The following is a 19,242-nucleotide window of genomic DNA, read 5'->3' as shown; positions in this document are numbered from 1 at the left end:
ATTCAACTTTATTGTCATTAAACTTACACAGGTGCATAGTATAATGAAAAGTGTTTCTCATTAGTCACTCAGGTGCAGTATATAAATAGGACAGAAGATGAGACAATAGACAGTAACACAATAGCAATAACAGTAACATGTAATAACATAACATAAATAACATGTAATCAAGTAATCGAAAGGGATCTTCCCATGTGAGCACTATGCTGAGGTTCTAGAGGCAGAGATCTAGAACCTAAAATGCAGATGACTGGGGGCCTAGCGACCAGTTGGCCCTGGCAGGCAGCACTAACCCAGTGAGCTACCACGGCCAGCTCAAGTCATCCATGTCTGCTCACCATGGCCTCTCGCTAGCCTCATTACTGGGAGGCTCTCGAGCATCTGTGTCTTTTGTTTCCACCCCAGGGAGAGGTATGACTCTCACTGATGAGCCATTTTCCGACTCCCTTTAATTGCAGATGCAAAGATTGCCCCCGATTTAGAAAGGGAAGGGAAGAATATGTAGTCAATCACATACAGGGGGAATTCACCCGGAGGAGGGCTTTAAGCTTCAGCAACCTTCCAATCAGTTTCAATTTCACGCGCAAGGCTTAAGCTTGCAGTCCTGTGTCGATCTCAGGGGCACCACGTGGTCTTTTGGATCTGCATTTGGTTTACTAATTTTTTCTGTAACCTAATTTGAATGGATGCTTATCACAAATGCAGTGTTGACAGTGTTGATAATCCATTTTATTGGATGTGCATTCAAGGGTACACCTACTGAACATCCTGCTAACAGATGTTAAAATTAAAACCCAGAGTGCAGCTACCTGACCATAGCACAGGGCACAGGTGTACCAGATCTTTCCTTAAGATGGGTGTAGGCTTTTGTAAGATTTTTTTCTTCTTGTTTTTGCCTTGTCTCGTGAATTATAATCAGTTCCCTAAAGGGGACAGATTTTGTAACCAAAACAAAAAGGTTATATTGGTCATCATGATAACAGGAAAGTTAGGACAGGGAAAGGACAATAAGATGGGAGGCATCAGTGAGAACATAAGAGTATAAGAGGTTACAAAACAGAGGAGGCTGTTTGGCCCAGCTGGCCCCTTTGGAAGTTAGTAGCTAACTGATGCAAGTATCTTATCCAGGCGCTTAATGAAGGAAACCAGGGTATTGGCTTCAACAACATGGCTGGGTAGAAGTTCTTCCTGTTCTTGATTTGAGATGCACATCCCTATAGTTTCCACTTGTGACATCAGATCAGTGCTACACTGTCCACTCTGAAGAAGTCCGCTGGGTTGGGTCGATTCATAGTCTACTGTGTTTAAGACTAGAAGTGCTCAGTTCTTTCAACCTGTCAGTGTAGGACATTCCCTAAAGCCCAGGGAAGTGCCTGGTTGCTCTTCTCTGGACTGATTCCAGAGCAGTAATTTTTTATCTATAACACAGTGACCAAAACTGTACACAACTGGCAAGAAAACCAAAGAAAAACAATAGTCAAAACAAAACTCACCACAGTTGAACTAACATAAAGGGAAAAGGCAAGTTTAGATCTGTTGGGATTTAAAATTAAGGTTCCTCAGGGTGTGCAGCTCCAGTCTACAAGTAGGGCAGTCCTTCAGGACTTGCTGGTTTCTTTGTTACAAGCACCTAAGATGTTAAATAGGTTCATCTGGGGCTCAGTTAAGCCCGTAATCAGAGTAATAATAGCCAGTAATAAGAGTTTTGGTAAAGTGAAAACCTACAGACTCTTCAGGACTGGAGCTGTACAATAATGAAGTAGCTCAAGTCAGAATTAAAACTTGACTTCACAGTCTCATTTTAAGGTGATGCAAATTGGCAGGAAATTATTTTAGGCATTCCCTCATCACTCTAAGCATCCAGCATGCGCGCTCACCTGTTGGCGATGGTCTCGATCCTCTCGCTGATGCGCTCGGAATAGATGTTGCCCTGGCTGATCAGGCTCTCCCCAGCCTCGATCACGGCTTTAATCCGTTGCAGGTTCAGCTCCATGGTGGTGATGAAATCCTTGTGCTTCTTGATGGCTCCCTCCACCGTCTCCACTGTGGCGGGGAGCTCCACGTGGGCCAGTGCCGACTCCTGCCAAGGGGGGGAGAAGCACTCTGGTGATCAGCCTTGTAAAAATAAAAACACTCGCAGTGATGCTCCTGCCCCCTGCAGGACCCTCCTGCCTGTCTGTGAGGCTCTGATGGCTTGTTTAATTCCTGTAAATCCTTACGCTTATGTTGTGCCTTTCTGGACTCTCCACTCAGAGCGCTGAACAGGTAATGGGGATCCCCTCCACCACTACCAATGCGCACAACCCATCTGGATGAAGTGACAGCAGACAGAGCGCACCAGTACACTCCCCACACACCAGCTCTCAGTGGGGAGGAGAACAGAGTGATGAATCAGTTCATAGACAGGGATTATTAGGAGGTAATTTGTCCAGGACACCTGGGTACCACCCTCTTTTCAAGAAATGCTGTTTGAGTTGCAGGGTGATATAGCTGCTGGAAACAAATAAAAGTTTAAGTGGTGGTGAATCTGACGTAATCGGAGATATGCTGTTCTGCGGAGTTGCTGTGGTATTTTTTTCCTGAAACTGTGAAAAGAGCAGCAGGATGTAAAACTGGCGATCGCAACAGCTCTCCAAATAGTGAATCTCTGCTAATTGGGAAAACTACTCATCACCAGTTAACCTAGCCATCAGAGCCTCACTGACGCTTCAACCCCATTCATCTGTCATCTCGATCTTATTACTGACTTATCTGTCTGATGTTTTTATCCAAAGCAACTTCAATTTGTGCTAATTTAGACCTGGGTATTTTGCTGGAACAATCCAGGTGAAGTACCAAAAGGGTATAACAGCTGTGTCTCACCTGGAATATGAGCCCACAACCTTCCAGTTACAGTTACAGTACAGTATGTCTAAAGAGGCAGCAGAGGCGTGTAACTTAAAAGCAATGAAAGCTACACACATGTAGAACCACATGGGTAAAAACAGCCAGTAGAAATAATACCCAGGCAGCTACTGGATGTGTTTCACAAAGGAGCAACACTGACTTGAATATTACAGGCATTCAAATGCCAGTGTGCCAGTGTGCTCAAGCCTTCGTAGGAATCATTAAAAAGAAACAAGTGACATCTCGTGATGTTTACTGTGCTGCCAACACAGCTGAAGACACTAAAGGTAAAAACAAAACAGAGAACGGGCTAATTACCTGGGATTTTGGCTTGCTGAACAATCAAGAAAAAAAGAAAAACCCCTACAGAACAGCACCTTGGCTTGTGAAGGACAGGGCTTTAAAGACGGTGATGATGAAAGTGAAAACTCCTGACGAATGATACACTGACACTTGGGATTTGCTTGCAGCTAATGCTTTGTTTTTTAGCATTATACCATGGGGAGAAACGTCGCATGTTAGTCCTAAGCATAAAAAAATATTTTCTTAGCAATACTGGAAACAATACAAAGCCAGTCAGCATGCAAGCTGTGCACACATGTAGGTACATCTGAAGGTCTGTCCTCAAACTGTGACCACTACGTCGGGGATTAGAAAACACGCTCGCTCTCGGGCACAAGCGTGCAGGCAAAGAAATACACTCCGCCATGGCTGACTGTTAACCCAGCTATTTCAGGCATCAGTGATTGTGTCTGGCTCGTCTCCGTTCCGACACACTGTCCCCACCCTCTCCTCTTCCCCAGTCCACGCACACACACATGTGGGGCTAGGAATGTGTGGCAGCCACAGAAAATGGAAATTATGCAAATCTCCCACATGTGTCAGTTGAGCTCACAGTGCTGAGACCTTTCCGGGGGGGGGGGGAGGTGAAACCTCGGAGCTCTACGGGTATGAAGAGATGGCTGCAGGCTCTCTGCTGTAGCCTTCACATGGTAATAGGGGCTGACATGATGGGGATTTTGAAGCAGATGCTGCAATTCTGGTTTCCAATGCAAACAGCCCGCCCTTCAGCATAGCAACAGTACTGTATTTTTCAACCCAAATATGTTATACAGAAAACAATATACTGTGATAATGGTGTTCTCTTTTCATAATTTAATACACACAGGCGTATATCTATATCTACAGTATATACATATATGGATAGGTACGCTTAGACTGTTTACTGTTTTTATGCAATAATATTTATTTTGATTTTTTTATGTGCAAATATCTGCAGGCAGGATTGAATGCATATAAACAGCATGTGTATATTGTTCATGTATTATTTTCCATGGTATATACAGTACATACGAGAGAAAAATAACATCAGTTTAAAGATTTCATTAACTAAAGTATAAGAGTGGATTGGCTGGAATTCTAAATGCGGGAATTTGTTTGTTGAGTACCATCAAGCATAATCTGGACAAGGTTTAAAGTTGCACTGGCGGTTTTAAGACACAAGGAAGGCCTGTAAGAAGGTTTTCAGAACACCCGCTGGCTTGAATTGGCAAGCAAAATGGCATTTTGGTATTGCATTTGGGTTTTTTTCCCCCACAAATAAGTCTCAAGTAGTCAAGATTTCACTGTCCACAGTGGCTCCACAGCTTCTAAGGAATTGGCTGTTTCAACTGTGGCGTTCAAGCTGCTGAGTAACAGTGCATCTGCCTGTTTGGCTCACTACACATCAGTGACATCCAGACGTATCACCCTGCAGCCATCCTCCTGAAAGAATGTCTTTTTACTGTATAATTGCAATCCTTTCAAAAGAATGTTAGGAAAAACTATTAAGTAGGACCCTGAACAGTGGGAAGTGCTCATATCCAGTGTTCAGTAATGAAATGCAAACTCAAATTATATTCAAGCAAAAACAAGTCAAATTAATGTTTTTTGACTGAGCTCCTTGTCATATGACATTGCAAATAAAATCTAAACATTATTCAGTTTTAAGAAACTTTGTAAGCATGCACAACTGAAAAAACCTAAAAGAAACATACTGTATCAGCCATCATTATATGGCTTGCACAATAAAGTACATTTTGGGATTAACTGAATGTATACCTTCTCATGGGAACATAATAGATGGTATCTGTGATCTGGTTTGGTCCTTGGCGAAGCTAAACATAGCAAACTGGCAGACCCAGCTCCTAGAAGAGGGCCCTGTTTCTCACCTGGTTGTTCAGGACTGACTCGGCTTGCTTGACGTCACGCAGGAAGAGGTGGAAGATGTGAGACTGGACAAGGACCTCCCTCCGGCTTTCCCACATCTCCAGGAGCTTGTTCCAGCCAACGTCCAGCTTCTGCAGCCACTGCTGCAGGGAGATGTAAGGCACCTGGGCCTCCTCTAGGGCCAGGAACTTGTTGACGGACTGGATGCGGTCGTAATCCTCCTCGTAGCGTCCAATCTCCTCCTTGAGGGTGGCGTGCTGGTTGATGAGAAGCTCGGCCTCCTCCAGGGTGTTGGGCAGGTCTTCGGAAGCCACGGCTGTTTGGGTTTGGACCAGCCAGGTCAGGAAGTTGTCCAAGTCCTGGATGAACTGCTGGAGCCTGCTGGCCACCGTCAACGAGTCCTCACAGCCCTGCAAGGTCCTCTTCAGCTCCTCCCACTCCACGCTGATCTCCTCAAACTGGACCAGGATCTCCATGGCCTGAGCTGGATGGGTGCCTGCCAGCTCCTCCGCCTCCTGCTGCAGCCGGATCAGCTTGGGCTCCAGGACAGCCAGGGCGCCCTCCATTGTGGAGAGCTTCCTCTGCAAGGCCAGCACCCCCCCCAGGTCACTTCCCGTGTACTGGGTGGTCTCAATGGCTTTCCTCTTTTCCTGGATTTGGGATTTGATCTCGTTGCACTCCAGCAGGTAGTTCTGGATGCGGAGAATAGAGTTAAGGTTGTCCTTCTTGTGCTCCACCAGCTCCACGATGCAGTTCCACCTGCAGCAAGGCAAAGACCCACCTCAAGAAGAGTGATCACATTGTTTTTGCAAATCAAGTTAACAGCAGTGATACAGTAAGCAATATGGGAGTAATGTGCACTGCTTCTGGGGATCGTATTAGATGAGTACTGTTCAAAATAAACTTTCTGGTAAACCTCAACAGCAGTATAAGTCAATAGATTAGGGCCCACAGAAACCATGTTTACCTACGTTCATTTTGTCAGTGCCTTGGTGCAAAGGAATATTATGTATGTACTGTGCAATACCAATGTGGGAATACTCTCCTTTGAAATGGTAAGTAGCAAAGGGAAAAGGATGAGACAAAATCGTGCCACTTTTTGCAACTGTGGCATGTTTTAAGGATATTCGTGACTTTGTCTTGACTAAGCCCCTTATTGGCTACAGCGTGTCCATGGTAGCAGTGACTTTACAGCACAAAAGGAGTGTGAAATTCCTTGATCCGCTGGACTGATCTTGTCATGTTTCAAACCAGTGACTCTACTCAAGGCAAGGGGAGGTAGAAATCGAAGAAAGGAAGACTTGATTTGTCTTTAATTAGCCCACATGCAGAATGTGAAACCGTGCCAACTTGACTGTCAGATTGGAAGGGGCCCAGAAAGGAGAGAGAGAGAGAATCTAAACTTGGTTTTTTTTTTGGCACATTAAGGCTGTCAAAAAAAAAGAAAAGCAGAAATGGGAAGGCAGGGGATATGGCTGTGTAGTGGATGTAGCATGTAAATATGCGCATGCATTTTTGTTTCTGAAAATACTTCTTACAAGTGGGACTGTTGCTGGAAGACTCAGTCAATGAATAAAGAGAAGACCACCTCAGAAAATGTCTGAGGAGCATCACATGGTGAAGCAATACAGTTTCCTTTGTGATACATGAGTTACATAAAGAATTGAGCAGCACATCTAGGTTGGTGTGTCAGACCCATACTGCCACCGAGTCAAAGAGGCCGGGGTCAGGAAGGAATTTGACACAAGGGTCTCCAACCCTGGTCCTGGAGTGTCCTAAACCACTAGGATCTATAGGTCATGCTAAATTACCTATACCTGATTATAAATGAACTATTATCTTTCAATTAAGGGAATTGTGGTGCTTGAGGAGTGAAGTATTCAGTTTTTGTGTACTAAATGGTATCTAAATTGCTGAATTTACTATGCTTATCTGATGGCCACTGTTTTGTTTCAGGACTTTAGGAAATGGTCCCAAGTTTCCAATCCTGCTTTTGAAGGGCCACACGCCAGCTGGTTTTTATCCTTGTCACTGTAAACGTTTGAACTACATGAGTAATGTGTACATTTTAGTATATACTGTATATTTACGTGTGCAGTAAGGGAGTGGTACTGCCAAAATCTTTGAACACATTAGGTGAACTTGGGTGAGGATTTACAGTACCTTTATGCAGCATTTATGCAATGTAGAAAATCATATATTATGTTTCAGAATTTCTGTATTTCCTAAACACTAAATTCCATCAGAGCTCTGTTTGGCATAATTAGTTTCTTAATTAAAGAGTAACATGCTCTCTTGGCAATATACAGTAAAGGTACCTATTAAATGTTAGTGTGGCTCTTAGAGAGCATGACAATAAGTCGTTTGAAGGGCAAATAATACTAATGACAGGCAACTGCTGTAAAATTACATGGAAGGAAATTAAACATATAAAAGGGTGATGCAAAAACAAATGAGCCTTCGTAATCTGTTCCAGCAGAGCACTGTACCTGCTGTTGAGGTGGTCCTGGCAGCCCCGCACCTCTGCCGAGCTGGGGTGTCCACTGTCCAGCAGCTGCTGGACAATCTGGTTGACGTCCAGAATGCGGCCCATCAGGCTGTTCATCTCCTGATCCAGACTCTCAAACCTGGGGAGACAACAAGCACAGGAAGCGTGGTGCCGCTGTGGACGGCTGTAGGAGAAGGGGAGTATTCAACAGAACTAACCAGTGAACCACAACAGAACCAGCCACTGACAAGTGTAAATGCATACATGCTTTATTATTCATTCATTGGCTGCCCAAACTGATTAACTTTGATTAATATAAGATCATAAGTCTCCACTAAGTCCTTCAGTCTTACACTAGTGATCACATACAGCCACACAACAAGGATCATGTAAATATCTGGACCTTGTGAGCATTTGAACTGTATTAATTAGGGAGAAGATATGCACTGATATTCCTGTTTATTTCAACTGATTGTTCAAGCAATGATATCACTTCAATTTTAAAATCACCATGGCGTTCAATTAATATCATTAAATTGAACTGGAAAATATGAAAGAATTTTCTTCCTGTCTGGAGACAATTATTTCTGCTTTAAAATAATGGCAGATGCTCTTTTTCACTCTAGCTTTGTCTCAGTATAAATATTGAATGCTCATTGCATTGTGAAAATATTGCTCTATTGCATTTCTTGCAACACTGTGTGCAGCGTACGTCACTTAATAGGCATGACCCTCACGTTCGTCTTGCATAGTACTTTATGCAAGTTTGGGGTTTTACAAACTGCAGGCTCTCTTCCAGTTTCTACTGTCGGCATCTGTGAAGATGTATGCTAGTCATTTTTTTGGGAATTGCATCAGGTAAGCTAGATATCTGGCAAGGCTGTTTTTTGCCACTAGGGGGAGATATACAACCAATAACAACAACCCCTTTTAATTCAATAATAGGGATTCCATGTGGCCTATACTATAGGTCATATCACAACAGACAACCCTCTAGGCCAGATGCACGGAACAGCTCTCTGTCACTCCCGAGAATGACATAAAAATGCAGCAAAAGCAATAATCCCGGACAGGATTACAATTTCTGGGTGGTTCAAGCATGCATCCTGTTGGGACAGAGGCTGGGAAGTGACCTAAACCGAAAAACAGGGGGTAAAGCCCTCCTGAAAGGAGTGTGGAGCTGAGTTAAAGCAATGTTGCCAAGTCCTACATAGCAGCAGTTCGGAACTAGAAACGGAAAAGAAAAGGGGACTTCATCCACTTCTGCCCAAGCAAAAGACTGGGAGTAAGTGCTTTTTTGTTTTCCTTTGTCAGTCTTGTGGGTTTTTGGACTGGGACCAAATGATCGCCTCGCCCGCCCCCCCCCATCTCGTACGGTACCTGTGGGCCACAACCTCCACATCCTCCAGCCTCTCGGGGATCTCCATCTTGTTCAGCCACTGCTCCTTCTCGTCAATCCACACCTCGCAGGCGTTCACCTCACTGAACATGCGGTAGACGGCCAGGGCGTCCAGGAGCCACTGCTGGCGCAGCACCGAGACCTCGGCCACCTCCGTGTAGAGCTGCTCCACCTCAGCCATGCGGGCCTGCACCTCGTCCAGCTCGCGGTACTGCAGGGTCAGGCTCACCATGTGCTTGCGGAGCGCCACCACCTGCAGCCGGTGCGTCTCGATCTCCTCCCGCACGCCCTTGTGCTTCTTCAGCAGGGACTGGGTCGAGTACTCATCGTGGCCGAAGTCCTCACTGGAGACCAGGCGGTAGGTGTCCTGCAGCCACACCAGCAGGTCGTCCGTCTCGGCGTTGAACTGGAAGTAGTTCAGGGCCTCCTGGAGGTTGCTGAGCCGCTGCCTGGCCTGGTCTTCCAGCTTTTTCCACTCTGCTTTGACCTCCATGATCTTCTCCTGGATCCGCCCTGTCCCGAAGCACTTTTGGGTCAGGATCTGCTTGCCCTTCTTCATGGTCTGCTGCAGTAAGGTGCGCCGACCCATCAGCTCCCCGGCCAGGACCTTGTGCTTGTTAAGGAGCCCCAGCACGCTGCTCAGATCCTTCCCATAGGTCTGCGAGGCCAGGATGGACAGCTTCTCCCGGATCCAGGCCTCTTCCTCCTCCACCTCCTGGAAGAAAGCCCAGAGCTGCCGCGACTCCTCCAGCTCTGCGCGGCGCTTGGCTGCCAGCTGCTTGAGCTCCTCCAGGCAGGTGCTGACGTGATTGACGCGGTTACAGATCACCTGAGGATCGCAGGGCTGGTAGCCTGCAGAGGTGGGAGATGTTACTTAGCTGCAGCTTCCCTTTGTACTTTTAGTTAAAGGCTCAGAGTGACTTTAGAAGTCCTACTGCATTGGCCAAGCTCTGGTGGGCTGGCTTTTTATTCCAGGCACTATGTAGTTTTCTAGTGTCAATGCCAAATTTGCTGGCATTTCAGGCACAATAAGGGTCAAAAGGCAGCTATATTTATACTGGTTAAAAATGTGAAAACCTCAAGCTTGCCACTTTGTTGATCTTGTTGATCTACAAAGATTCAGCTCCTCCAATCTGTCCTTGAGAGGGTAGGAAGGCAGTAAACTGTTCCAGTATCAGTACAAGTACAGAATTGTTTTAACATAAAGGTGTCATTTGGCCTTAAACACAAAAATAAAATGTAGGTAGTTTGCAAACACTCGTAAGCTTTTTGTGTTCTGTGAGCAATAAGCCTTTTGTGTGGTACTGTATACTGTAAATGCAACAAAACATTTCTTAAAACCATTTTGGCATTAGGTTATTTTTACCAATCTCTGTCTTGGGAAGTGCAACAAGACTTTTTTGTCAGTAATAGCAATATCGGTTATACTTGCCATAACAATGGAACCCTAACCTGTTTTGAAACTTTACAAAATGCATCTTTGCTTCCAAATGATGGTATTGTGCACTATGGGATCTTGCAGGAATGTTCATTAGCAGGTCATTCCGAAAGGCACAAGCCCTGGATATGATGTGTAAGAGGTGACAAATGAGAGGAGGCTGTCTGGTTGTTCTGTTCTGTTCTTAGATTTAAATGCTCTTCTGTGAGTTTTTAATTTGTGTCCTGTGGTTCATGTTTTATTGTTCATTTTAAACAAATCCATGGAGTTTCTTAGTGCCTTTGAGGATTCTGAATACCTGTGTCAGGTTAACTAGAGTCTCTCCTTGCTCAAGACTAAAAAGGTTCAGTTCTTTAGCCTGTCAGTGCAGGGTATTCCCTTGATTAACAAGCCCTGGATTGTGTCAAGTTACCCTTCTCTGGACTAATTCCAGAGCAGCAATCTTTTTTGTAACATGTTGACAAAAACTGTATACAGTGTTCTATATGAGGTCTTACTAAAGCTTTATACAATTGTAACATAACTTCCCAAGGTGCAAATTGTACATCGTTGCATCTTGTTTGTCTCTTTAAATTGCTTCCTCATGTTGTCTGGAAGAGGTAAATAGCAAGAAGACATGTCTTTCACTCCCAATTCAAACACCATCAAACAGCTCTGCTGGTAACTTGGTGCTTATTTTACCTGTATTCAGTCTACCTGTATCAATGTAAACTAATCAGGAGAATATTTGCTTTTAAAGAAGACTGTTCCATTTGCACAGCCTGGCTTGAACAGAATTTCTTTAGAAACTATTTAACTGTCTTTTTGGGGCAAAAACCTGATTGAGACGGGACACTCGCAGGGATGGTTCCTACCTTCAATATTGGCGAACTTGAGGGCGGCCGCATTGAGCGTCTGCACTCTCTCAGCTTGGACAGCGATGTCTGCTTCCTGCAGCCCGTGTTTCTGGAGGAGATCGTCCACCTCCAGCAAGTGCTTGCCGAAATCCTTGGACAGGAGCTGCACCTGGGGGAGAACAGAAGGAGAAGGATTACCCACTGCCACTCAACAGTTGTCCCGCTGTGAGCCAGTGTAAATCCCAGGTCCAAATGCTTAATTATTTCTTCTGGATCATTCCTGGAAGAAATCTACACCAATTTCTTCTGCTCTATCATTCATCATTGCAATCTCTAATGCGAGCAAAGTCTACAAAACCCTTTTCAAGTTCACAGAGGGGAACCCAGCTACACATGCTAGATGGAAAGGAGAAATTTTAGCAGCCCTGTGGAAGAGTTGAGGAGTAAAAGGTGTTGAGGTGTTTTAAAGGAATGTGCAAACCCCAGGGGTTACCCCTTGCTCACCTGCATGTCTTCCATCCAGTCTATCATGTAGACCATCTCCTGGAAGGTCTTCTGCAGGACGAGGTTCTTCTCCAGCCGCGTCCTGCGCCCGCTCACCAGCTCCTTCAGGAGGCCCCACTGCCGCAGGATGTTGTCCTTGCGGGCCGCGATGCGCCGGATGTCGTAGTAGTTCTCCTCCTCCATCTCGGTCGCCAGCTCCACCACCACGCCGATCCGCTCCTCGTACGACGAGATGTCCGCCTCGATGGCCTCGTGCTTCTTCATGGCCGCCTCCACCGCGGGCAGGTCGTAGCCGAAGTTATCCTAAAATGGGCAGGTGGAAGTCAGAGCCCCTCGGCATGGTGGGAACAGTGAGGGAATGGAAACAAGGCTCCTACTGCATAGCAGTACGAGCTAGGACCCTTAGGGGGTCAGTATGTCTACTGGAACATCTGTACCGTGGAAACTGCCCACTGCTGAACAATGAAATGCGGAATATGTATGAATGGAGACCATGAAAAACAGAGCTCCTCAGAGATCTCTGATGTGTGCCCCTTGTGAATCCATGATGGCTCCAATACGTAGAGGTCTATGTGACTCACACTGCCCAGAAAGAAGCTGTTCATGAAAATATGTTCCCAATGCTCTTCCTTTTCTGCTACCATATCAAAAGATCCTACCCAATTAAAAATACAAGCACCCCTAAAAAATCCCATAGTTCTCCAATTTCTTGTAGCTCCAGCCTGATGCACACAGCCACTTTACCAGGTTTGGATGTGTCTGTCTTCTCCCTTTCGAGCTTGGGGGTTTGTCGCAGTACCTGCGAGACGAGCCTCTGGTTTTCGTTGAGCCAGGCCTCCCTCATGGTGGTCTTGTGGTCGAACCGCTGGGCGAGGAGCTCCAGCTTCTCCTGGCGAATCAGCTCGGTCCGCAGTGCCACGCCCCTCTCATGCTCCGCCTTCTCCAGCCTCTCCCAAGCCTGATGATCGACAGACATACAGTCAGACATAACATAAAATGTTAGGGCTAAGCTCCAGACAGGGCAATATTTTTTATCCCATGCCCTTAGAGGAGGGCAACACTCACCTTGTTGATGTCAGAGATCAATTTCCCCTCTTTAGGCACATATGGTTTCTGGTTGTTGGCTCTTAGTTTGCTTTGGATTGTGAAGAGGAGGACCTCCAGGTTACCCTTTTCCTGGAATCTATGAAACACCCAGAGCAAAAAAAAATTACCAGGTGTATTTAAAGCCTGTCTGGAATGACTTAAACTTTAAAAATGCATTGAGGTATAATTTTGTTAGATTTATACATCTCTAATTCAAACCAATAACTGCAGCCTGACTGTCAAGAACTTGTACACTTGTATGCTGTAAAAATGGAAACAGATCAGACATCTGTGCTTCAGATTTCTGTTCCTGAGTTTTTAAAGTAGTTGTAGTATTTAATTTGACTGACCTGGTTTGCGCCATTGTTAATACGGGGAGAGGAAGCTGAGAAAACGACAATAATAAAACGTACTTGCGGTTGTGCAATATGGTGGCTTGAGTTAACAGCTGACAGTGAGTGGACATGCACTTGCCCTGCAGCAGCACAAAGCCTGGTTTAAACATGATCCAGATGTTTCAGTTTGCATTTCCATCAATAAGCAGACATTCCCTTTGGTAATTCAGATAGAGAGGGAGTTACTCTGGCCCCATCAGTGAGACTGACAATACTGCTTTATTTAGGAATGTGATTCAATACACCTTTTAAGACATGATTGATCATATTAAGCCAAAATGCTGAATTACAGCAGCATAACAGGGTTCAGAATTTGGAAAACACATCCCACTAAACTGCCCATTTTTATTTTGACATCTGGTCAAGGTATTCCAGTCCCAGCTGGTCTGAAAAGGCTTTGATCAATGGCTGTTTCATTTATTTACTGTTTTAATTAACCTTAGCGCAGCACCTTCAGTTGTTTTGCTAAGTCCTTAAAATTAAAAAAATGAGCATTGTCAGCCTAGTATCATTACCATTTTTTTACAACATGTATAACATGTTGAGCCCATCTGAGATGCATAAATGTTTTGATCACAGCACAGCATGGTCTCAATATACATAGTTTTGAAATCTTTGCAGCCCAATTTTACCTCATTCATGTTCTGTGTCCCTATTATTAATGAAAGCAGAACAGTGAGCATACAACTATTAAAATCAAAGGCTTCTATTTACCCTAAGAGGACATGCCTCCTTCTTCACATCTGTCCATCCACGAGGAGTGTGATAAAATTATAAATATGATGGAAATACAAATACCTAACTACTCGTATTTTTTATTTACTTGAAATCATAAAGCCCATTTCTGAAAGTGAAATTGTACTTTGAAGTAGAAGATCGGTTTTCTTGCACCCAATTATCAACAACTAAGACAGGGGTCTGTGTGTTACTCTGTGTGTTACTCTATGTTATCAAGTCACATTGTGCACATCGGCATTGCTTTCACCACACAACCAAAAATGAAATACAACTTTTTATAATGTTTATATTCTATAGCACGGATTGACAGATGAGGTCATAAAGGATGATAACATGAGGTTGTCCCATAAACCCACCAGACTCCTCAGGGAAGCAACTATTGCATCCGATGCTGAATATAACCCAGGGGAAAAGGAGAAATGTGCTCATGATTTAATCAACTGGGTTTCTTTTCATTGCCAACAACACACAAGCACTCCCTCCTCCAGGGGCCATCCTTGCAGCCCCCTTGCATCATCTTCCCCTTGCATACTGTAAACAGGCGCCGTCCTTCGGATGAGACGTAAAACCGAGGTCCTGACTCTCTGTGGTCATTAAAAATCCCAGGGCTCTTCTCGAAAAGAGTAGGGGTGTACCCCGGTGTCCTGGCCAAATTTCCAATTGGCCCTTACTAATCATGGCCTCCTAATAATCCCCCTCTATGAATTGGCTACATTACTCTGCTCTCCTCCCCACTGATAGCTGATGTGTGGTGACCGTTCTGGCGCACTATGGCTGCCGTCGCATCATCCAGGTGGATGCTGCACATTGGTGGTGGTGGAGGGGAGTCCCCATTACCTGTAAAGCGCTTTGAGTGGAGTGTCCAGAAAAGCGCTATATAAGTGTAAGCAATTATTATTATATTATTATTATTATCTTACTTGTTGGGCTTCTCAATGGTGCAGTAGGTGGTGAAGGCCTGCAGCTGTTGCTGGACTCCAGCGAGGGAGTTGGCAAACTTCTGGTTGCTAATGATCCCAATGGTCTTCTCGATCCACTCCAGCAGCTCCGAGGCTAGGTCTTCATAGCGCTCGATAATCTTCTCCGCCTCGATCGCATTGTCCAGAACCTGGCCACATCGCATCAACAGCGTCAGGTTAAGAGTCACTTGCCTTGACTTGCTGGCTCTTTAAATCTAAAAAGAGGCATTTCACAACTAGCATGTAGAATATTCTGGCAGCACGCTGAAACGAAGCTGTGAAAAAGCTTGCTGACATGAAAAGTATTAACCATAGAGGATTAGACTTCAGCCCATTTTGTTCAACTACATACTTGAATGTAGTAACTCTTCAGTCTGGTGCTTGTTGCCAGTTTCCACAGTGTTAAGAGGAATAGGTGGGTGTGACTATGTCCTAGATGGGTCAATAGTCCTCTCCAAGGGTATCCCAACTGGGGGAGCTGGAGAAACTCAAGGGTACCACAGCAGTATCTGCAGCTGGGGCTCAAACCCATGGCCCTCCAATTAGGAGCCCATGGCCCTATCTGCCCTACTATGTTGTTTACCTTTACACCATGCCAACCAAAAAGACAAATGCAAACGAAAAACATTTAAGAAGGCTGGGAATAATGTTGAGGGAAAATGTCTCCAGGCTTCCGGTGAAAATCTCTTATTTCTAAAATCCTCTTTTAGAATCCTGCATCACCCTACCTTTCCAATTCTCTTTCCTTCCACAGCCAGCGCTTTCATTTTGGAGAAGTAGTGGTAAAAGGACACCACATAGGTGATGATAGACTTCTCATCAGGGTTCTCTGTGTTCACGTCTACGGAATGCAGAAGGAAAAGTACTGGTCATATTCACAAGGCCTGAATATTACATAAGACATAACTGACCAGCCGTGATGTTCAGGTCGATTGTCCATTTTTAAGAAAAGACTACATGAGATTCTCAGCTCTATATGCAACCAGCAACCCACTGAAAAAAAGGACCAAATGACCTACTCATCTGTGACCCTTCTTGCTATGACATGTTCTTAGGAACATGCAGATGAATTTTAAGTAGCTGTAAAAATCTCACTTAACAATAATATGGAAACAAAATGCAAGCACTATTGACACCATATACTTTGGGTGACCATAACTCTTCAATTCAAGAGAGCTCAGCTTGTTAAATTGTATTATACAGTATCTCCACATTAGATACAGGAGGGAGGGTTGCCCATCTTGCAGTGATATAGAGACAAGACCTCACCTTCAGGGTCCAGCAATTTTGTAAGTCCTAGGTTCTGTTCTGCAATGTTGAAGGCTTGCTGTAGATTGTACGTGGCATTCGATTTGGTCAGCTTATTAAATTCAATCAGGTCTGCCCTGCAAATCATCAGCACACACAGTCTGAGAGTGAGAAAACAGTGGTGGGACATAATGTACCTGGTGAAGACAGCTACATCAGTATTCAAAATCCTGACAGGCATGGTCAAATTCAACCCAGCAGACTTCTTCAGAATGAACAGTGCAACATGAACCACAGGACACAAGTGGAAACTAATGGGAAGAGCATTTAATACTTAGAACAGGGGGCACTTTTTTATAGAGGGTGGTGAGCGTCTAGAACAAGCTGCCCAGACATGTTAATGAAGCCTATACCTTGTCTTCTTCCAAGAGGTGATTAAACAAGATCCCTAGATCAATTAGCTACTGAAAACCAAGCATTCCAGATTTGTAACTTCACATTCTGAGTTCTTTCTTTTATACCTCATCTGTCTTGGCTGAAGAGTACAGACCTCTGCAATGCTTCTATTTCATTACAGGTGTACTCTATCAAAAGCTCTTTTACATTTTGAATTCCCTGTACTTTGTCTACATCGTTTTCTTGCACAACATATAATACAACGCTTTACGAGAGGCTGCATAGGGCAATGAAATTAATGTTTTCCTTGTACAAGTTTATTGATAATCTTACCCATTTGTATGTTTTCTTGGAGAAAGCCTAGATGATAATAGGAAAAGCTCCTGAGTCCTGAGTTACCTGTGTTTGTGGATCAGTGCGTTGAAAGCCAAACCATCTCTCCAGCAGGTAGTGAAGTTTTGAATGTTCACTTCTGGGTACCTGTAGGGTGTCAGACAGTAATGCCATCACCAGCTTTATTTTCATCTATCAGAGCCTTGGGAGAGGGAAACACATGTGCTACTGGACAGTATGCAACAAAGAAGAGCTGGTAAAAAACAGAGGAATGCATGGAGAGCTGATGGCAAGGAAGGTGCTTTTAAAACGTTTGAGGTTGTCTCCCTCATCCTGACATAGTATCTCGCAGGTCTCTTACATGAATATTGTCATTATGACTCAGATAACTCCAGCAACCACTTACCCTGCAGTTTTCATCTGGCACCACAGCAGGAGAGCATCTTTGGCTGAGCGTGTCTCTCGATTGTCCTCAGTCTCAATCTTTATGACTTGGATCTGATTAAGGAAGGGAAATACACGATGAAGGTGTCACGATCGTAAACCCCTCCTCTTAAGGACGCTCCAGCCCTTCCTTGTTCAGTACTCATTCCCTGCACTTGCCTCTGGTTCCTGCCCCATGTCCTATAAAAGCCGGGCGCTCACTCTGTTCCAGGCTCTGCATTTGTTCCCGTACCAGGCGAATCCGGGACCTGGAAGCGCCAGGTCCCGTCAAGGTTTCAAAGTTCCTGTTCCTGACGGTTCCAGTTTGAATTCTGTTTGTCTTGGATGGACCGCCCCGTTCTGGATTTTGCCTTCTCTCGGAATCCCCATTGGACTCAGTTTTGGACAGTTTGCCTCAGCCACACCTCCACACCATGGACACACCCCCTGTTTTCATTCCTGATCCCTGCATGCATTTTTCCCCGTGTTTTCCTCCCTCTACCCCGGATTGTGTCGTCTGCATAGGGTCCGGAAAGAACGCTTTCGTGACAGAAGGTAGAGGGAGGTAAGGAGTCTTTGCTGTAGGTCCAAGGTGGGAAGATTTCCTTTGCCAGACCAGAAGAAACAGGATTGAAATCAGGGGCTGCGTGATTCCACAGAGAATCAGATAGGAGCAGAGTGGGGAACGAGGCAAAACCTTATTTCTGTTTCTTACTGTTCTGTTTCACGTTTTTTTTTATTTCTGCAACTTTTATTGGAAGCGCAAGGCTGGATTCACTCCAGCATTATCTGTCATGTATTTACTCTTAATCTGCACACATGCTCTGATGGGCACATTTGATGCCAGCTAATGAAGCCAAGTGACATAAACAGGCATTCCTTAACCTCAGCAATGACAGCGCTTCTCTCGATCTCTGAATTTGGAAATAAATGCAAGTAATTGACGGCATCCTGAAGACTCGTGGTGCCCAGCTCCTCTCCTCACAAGCAGCTCTTCAGATCTGTGCAATAAATGGGTTCTACAATGGCCCTCCAGCTCTGCAATCTGATGGACAGTGGCACCAGGTTCCCTTTCTGACAGGTGTCTGGTTTCAGTGCAGTGCAACGACAGATCAGCGAATAAAACCAATGGGAATATTTATTAGCAGCTGCAGCAGTAACTGTGCTCACAACTGTAACAGCAGTAGCAGGAAGAGTGGAAAGACAAAACCCTTCAGCTCTGATATTCAATGTTAATCATCATCAATAATGTTACCGCTAGCAGCCCAGGAGAGCAGGCTGAGAGCTCACAGGCTCTGACGTTTGCCTGTAATATTGCAGATTGCTTTGCTTGTTTTGCCTTCACAGGAAAGGCTCTGGACTATCCTGAATGCTGCATCTACTCCGGAAGTCTTTCCAGGAACAACTACCCCCCCCACACACACACCATATCATGTTTCCAGCTCACCTGACTGTCTTTTTCATATGCTTTCCCTTTCACCCAAAACCCCTCCCAACACACACACTTCTGACGCAGATACCGCAGCGCTGAGCCCCTGTAATGCTGACAGGGCAGAGGTCTGGCACCAGCTCGAGACAGGAGAAGGAAAAAAAAGGACAATAGTAAAGGCCTACGCTCCCAGAGTTCCACCCGTTTGCATCGCCCTTCTCCTTCTCTTTCACCACATGAAAAATTCAAGAGCCTGTCGGCTGCCTGGCTGCTGTGTGCAGAATGGGCGAGAGCTATATTGCCCAGGCTATCCCCACAACAGTTCAGCAGTGAGGAATGCTGAAAGGCAAGAGGGCTTGGGGATTGTCATTTTTGTAACAGAATCCCAAAAAATCGACTAAGGCCACCTCTATTAACATGGAAATTCAAGTTGCTGACCGAACTGTCTCCTCCAGTTATGCGGCTGTGTATGATCT

The 19,242-nt window shown here is 45.0% G+C and overlaps 1 protein-coding gene across 3 annotated transcripts in view; it reads right to left on the bottom strand.

Moving 5' to 3' along the window:
• Positions 1 to 19,242, bottom strand: part of LOC102693479 (spectrin beta chain, non-erythrocytic 4) — a 66,155-nt gene that overhangs the window by 32,881 nt on the left and 14,032 nt on the right. For 2 of the 3 annotated variants that reach the window (XM_015341048.2, XM_015341049.2), the window contains exons 5-17: positions 17,321 to 17,412; positions 16,981 to 17,061; positions 16,207 to 16,322; positions 15,666 to 15,778; positions 14,899 to 15,086; positions 12,825 to 12,942; positions 12,559 to 12,717; positions 11,760 to 12,062; positions 11,274 to 11,424; positions 8,963 to 9,833; positions 7,584 to 7,721; positions 5,097 to 5,853; positions 1,878 to 2,080 (exon numbers count right to left, since the gene is read on the bottom strand). In XM_015341048.2, the coding sequence (XP_015196534.2) occupies positions 1,878 to 2,080; positions 5,097 to 5,853; positions 7,584 to 7,721; positions 8,963 to 9,833; positions 11,274 to 11,424; positions 11,760 to 12,062; positions 12,559 to 12,717; positions 12,825 to 12,942; positions 14,899 to 15,086; positions 15,666 to 15,778; positions 16,207 to 16,322; positions 16,981 to 17,061; positions 17,321 to 17,412 (3,290 nt within the window). Of the gene's footprint in view, positions 1 to 1,877; positions 2,081 to 5,096; positions 5,854 to 7,583; positions 7,722 to 8,962; positions 9,834 to 11,273; positions 11,425 to 11,759; positions 12,063 to 12,558; positions 12,718 to 12,824; positions 12,943 to 14,898; positions 15,153 to 15,665; positions 15,779 to 16,206; positions 16,323 to 16,980; positions 17,062 to 17,320; positions 17,413 to 19,242 lie in introns of those variants that run through there. The other variant, XM_015341050.2, reaches the window with a different exon arrangement.

This window comes from Lepisosteus oculatus, chromosome 3, assembly GCF_040954835.1.
Source record: "Lepisosteus oculatus isolate fLepOcu1 chromosome 3, fLepOcu1.hap2, whole genome shotgun sequence".
Lineage (NCBI taxonomy): Eukaryota > Metazoa > Chordata > Actinopteri > Semionotiformes > Lepisosteidae > Lepisosteus > Lepisosteus oculatus.
This window is presented reverse-complemented; position numbering and strand designations above follow the sequence as displayed.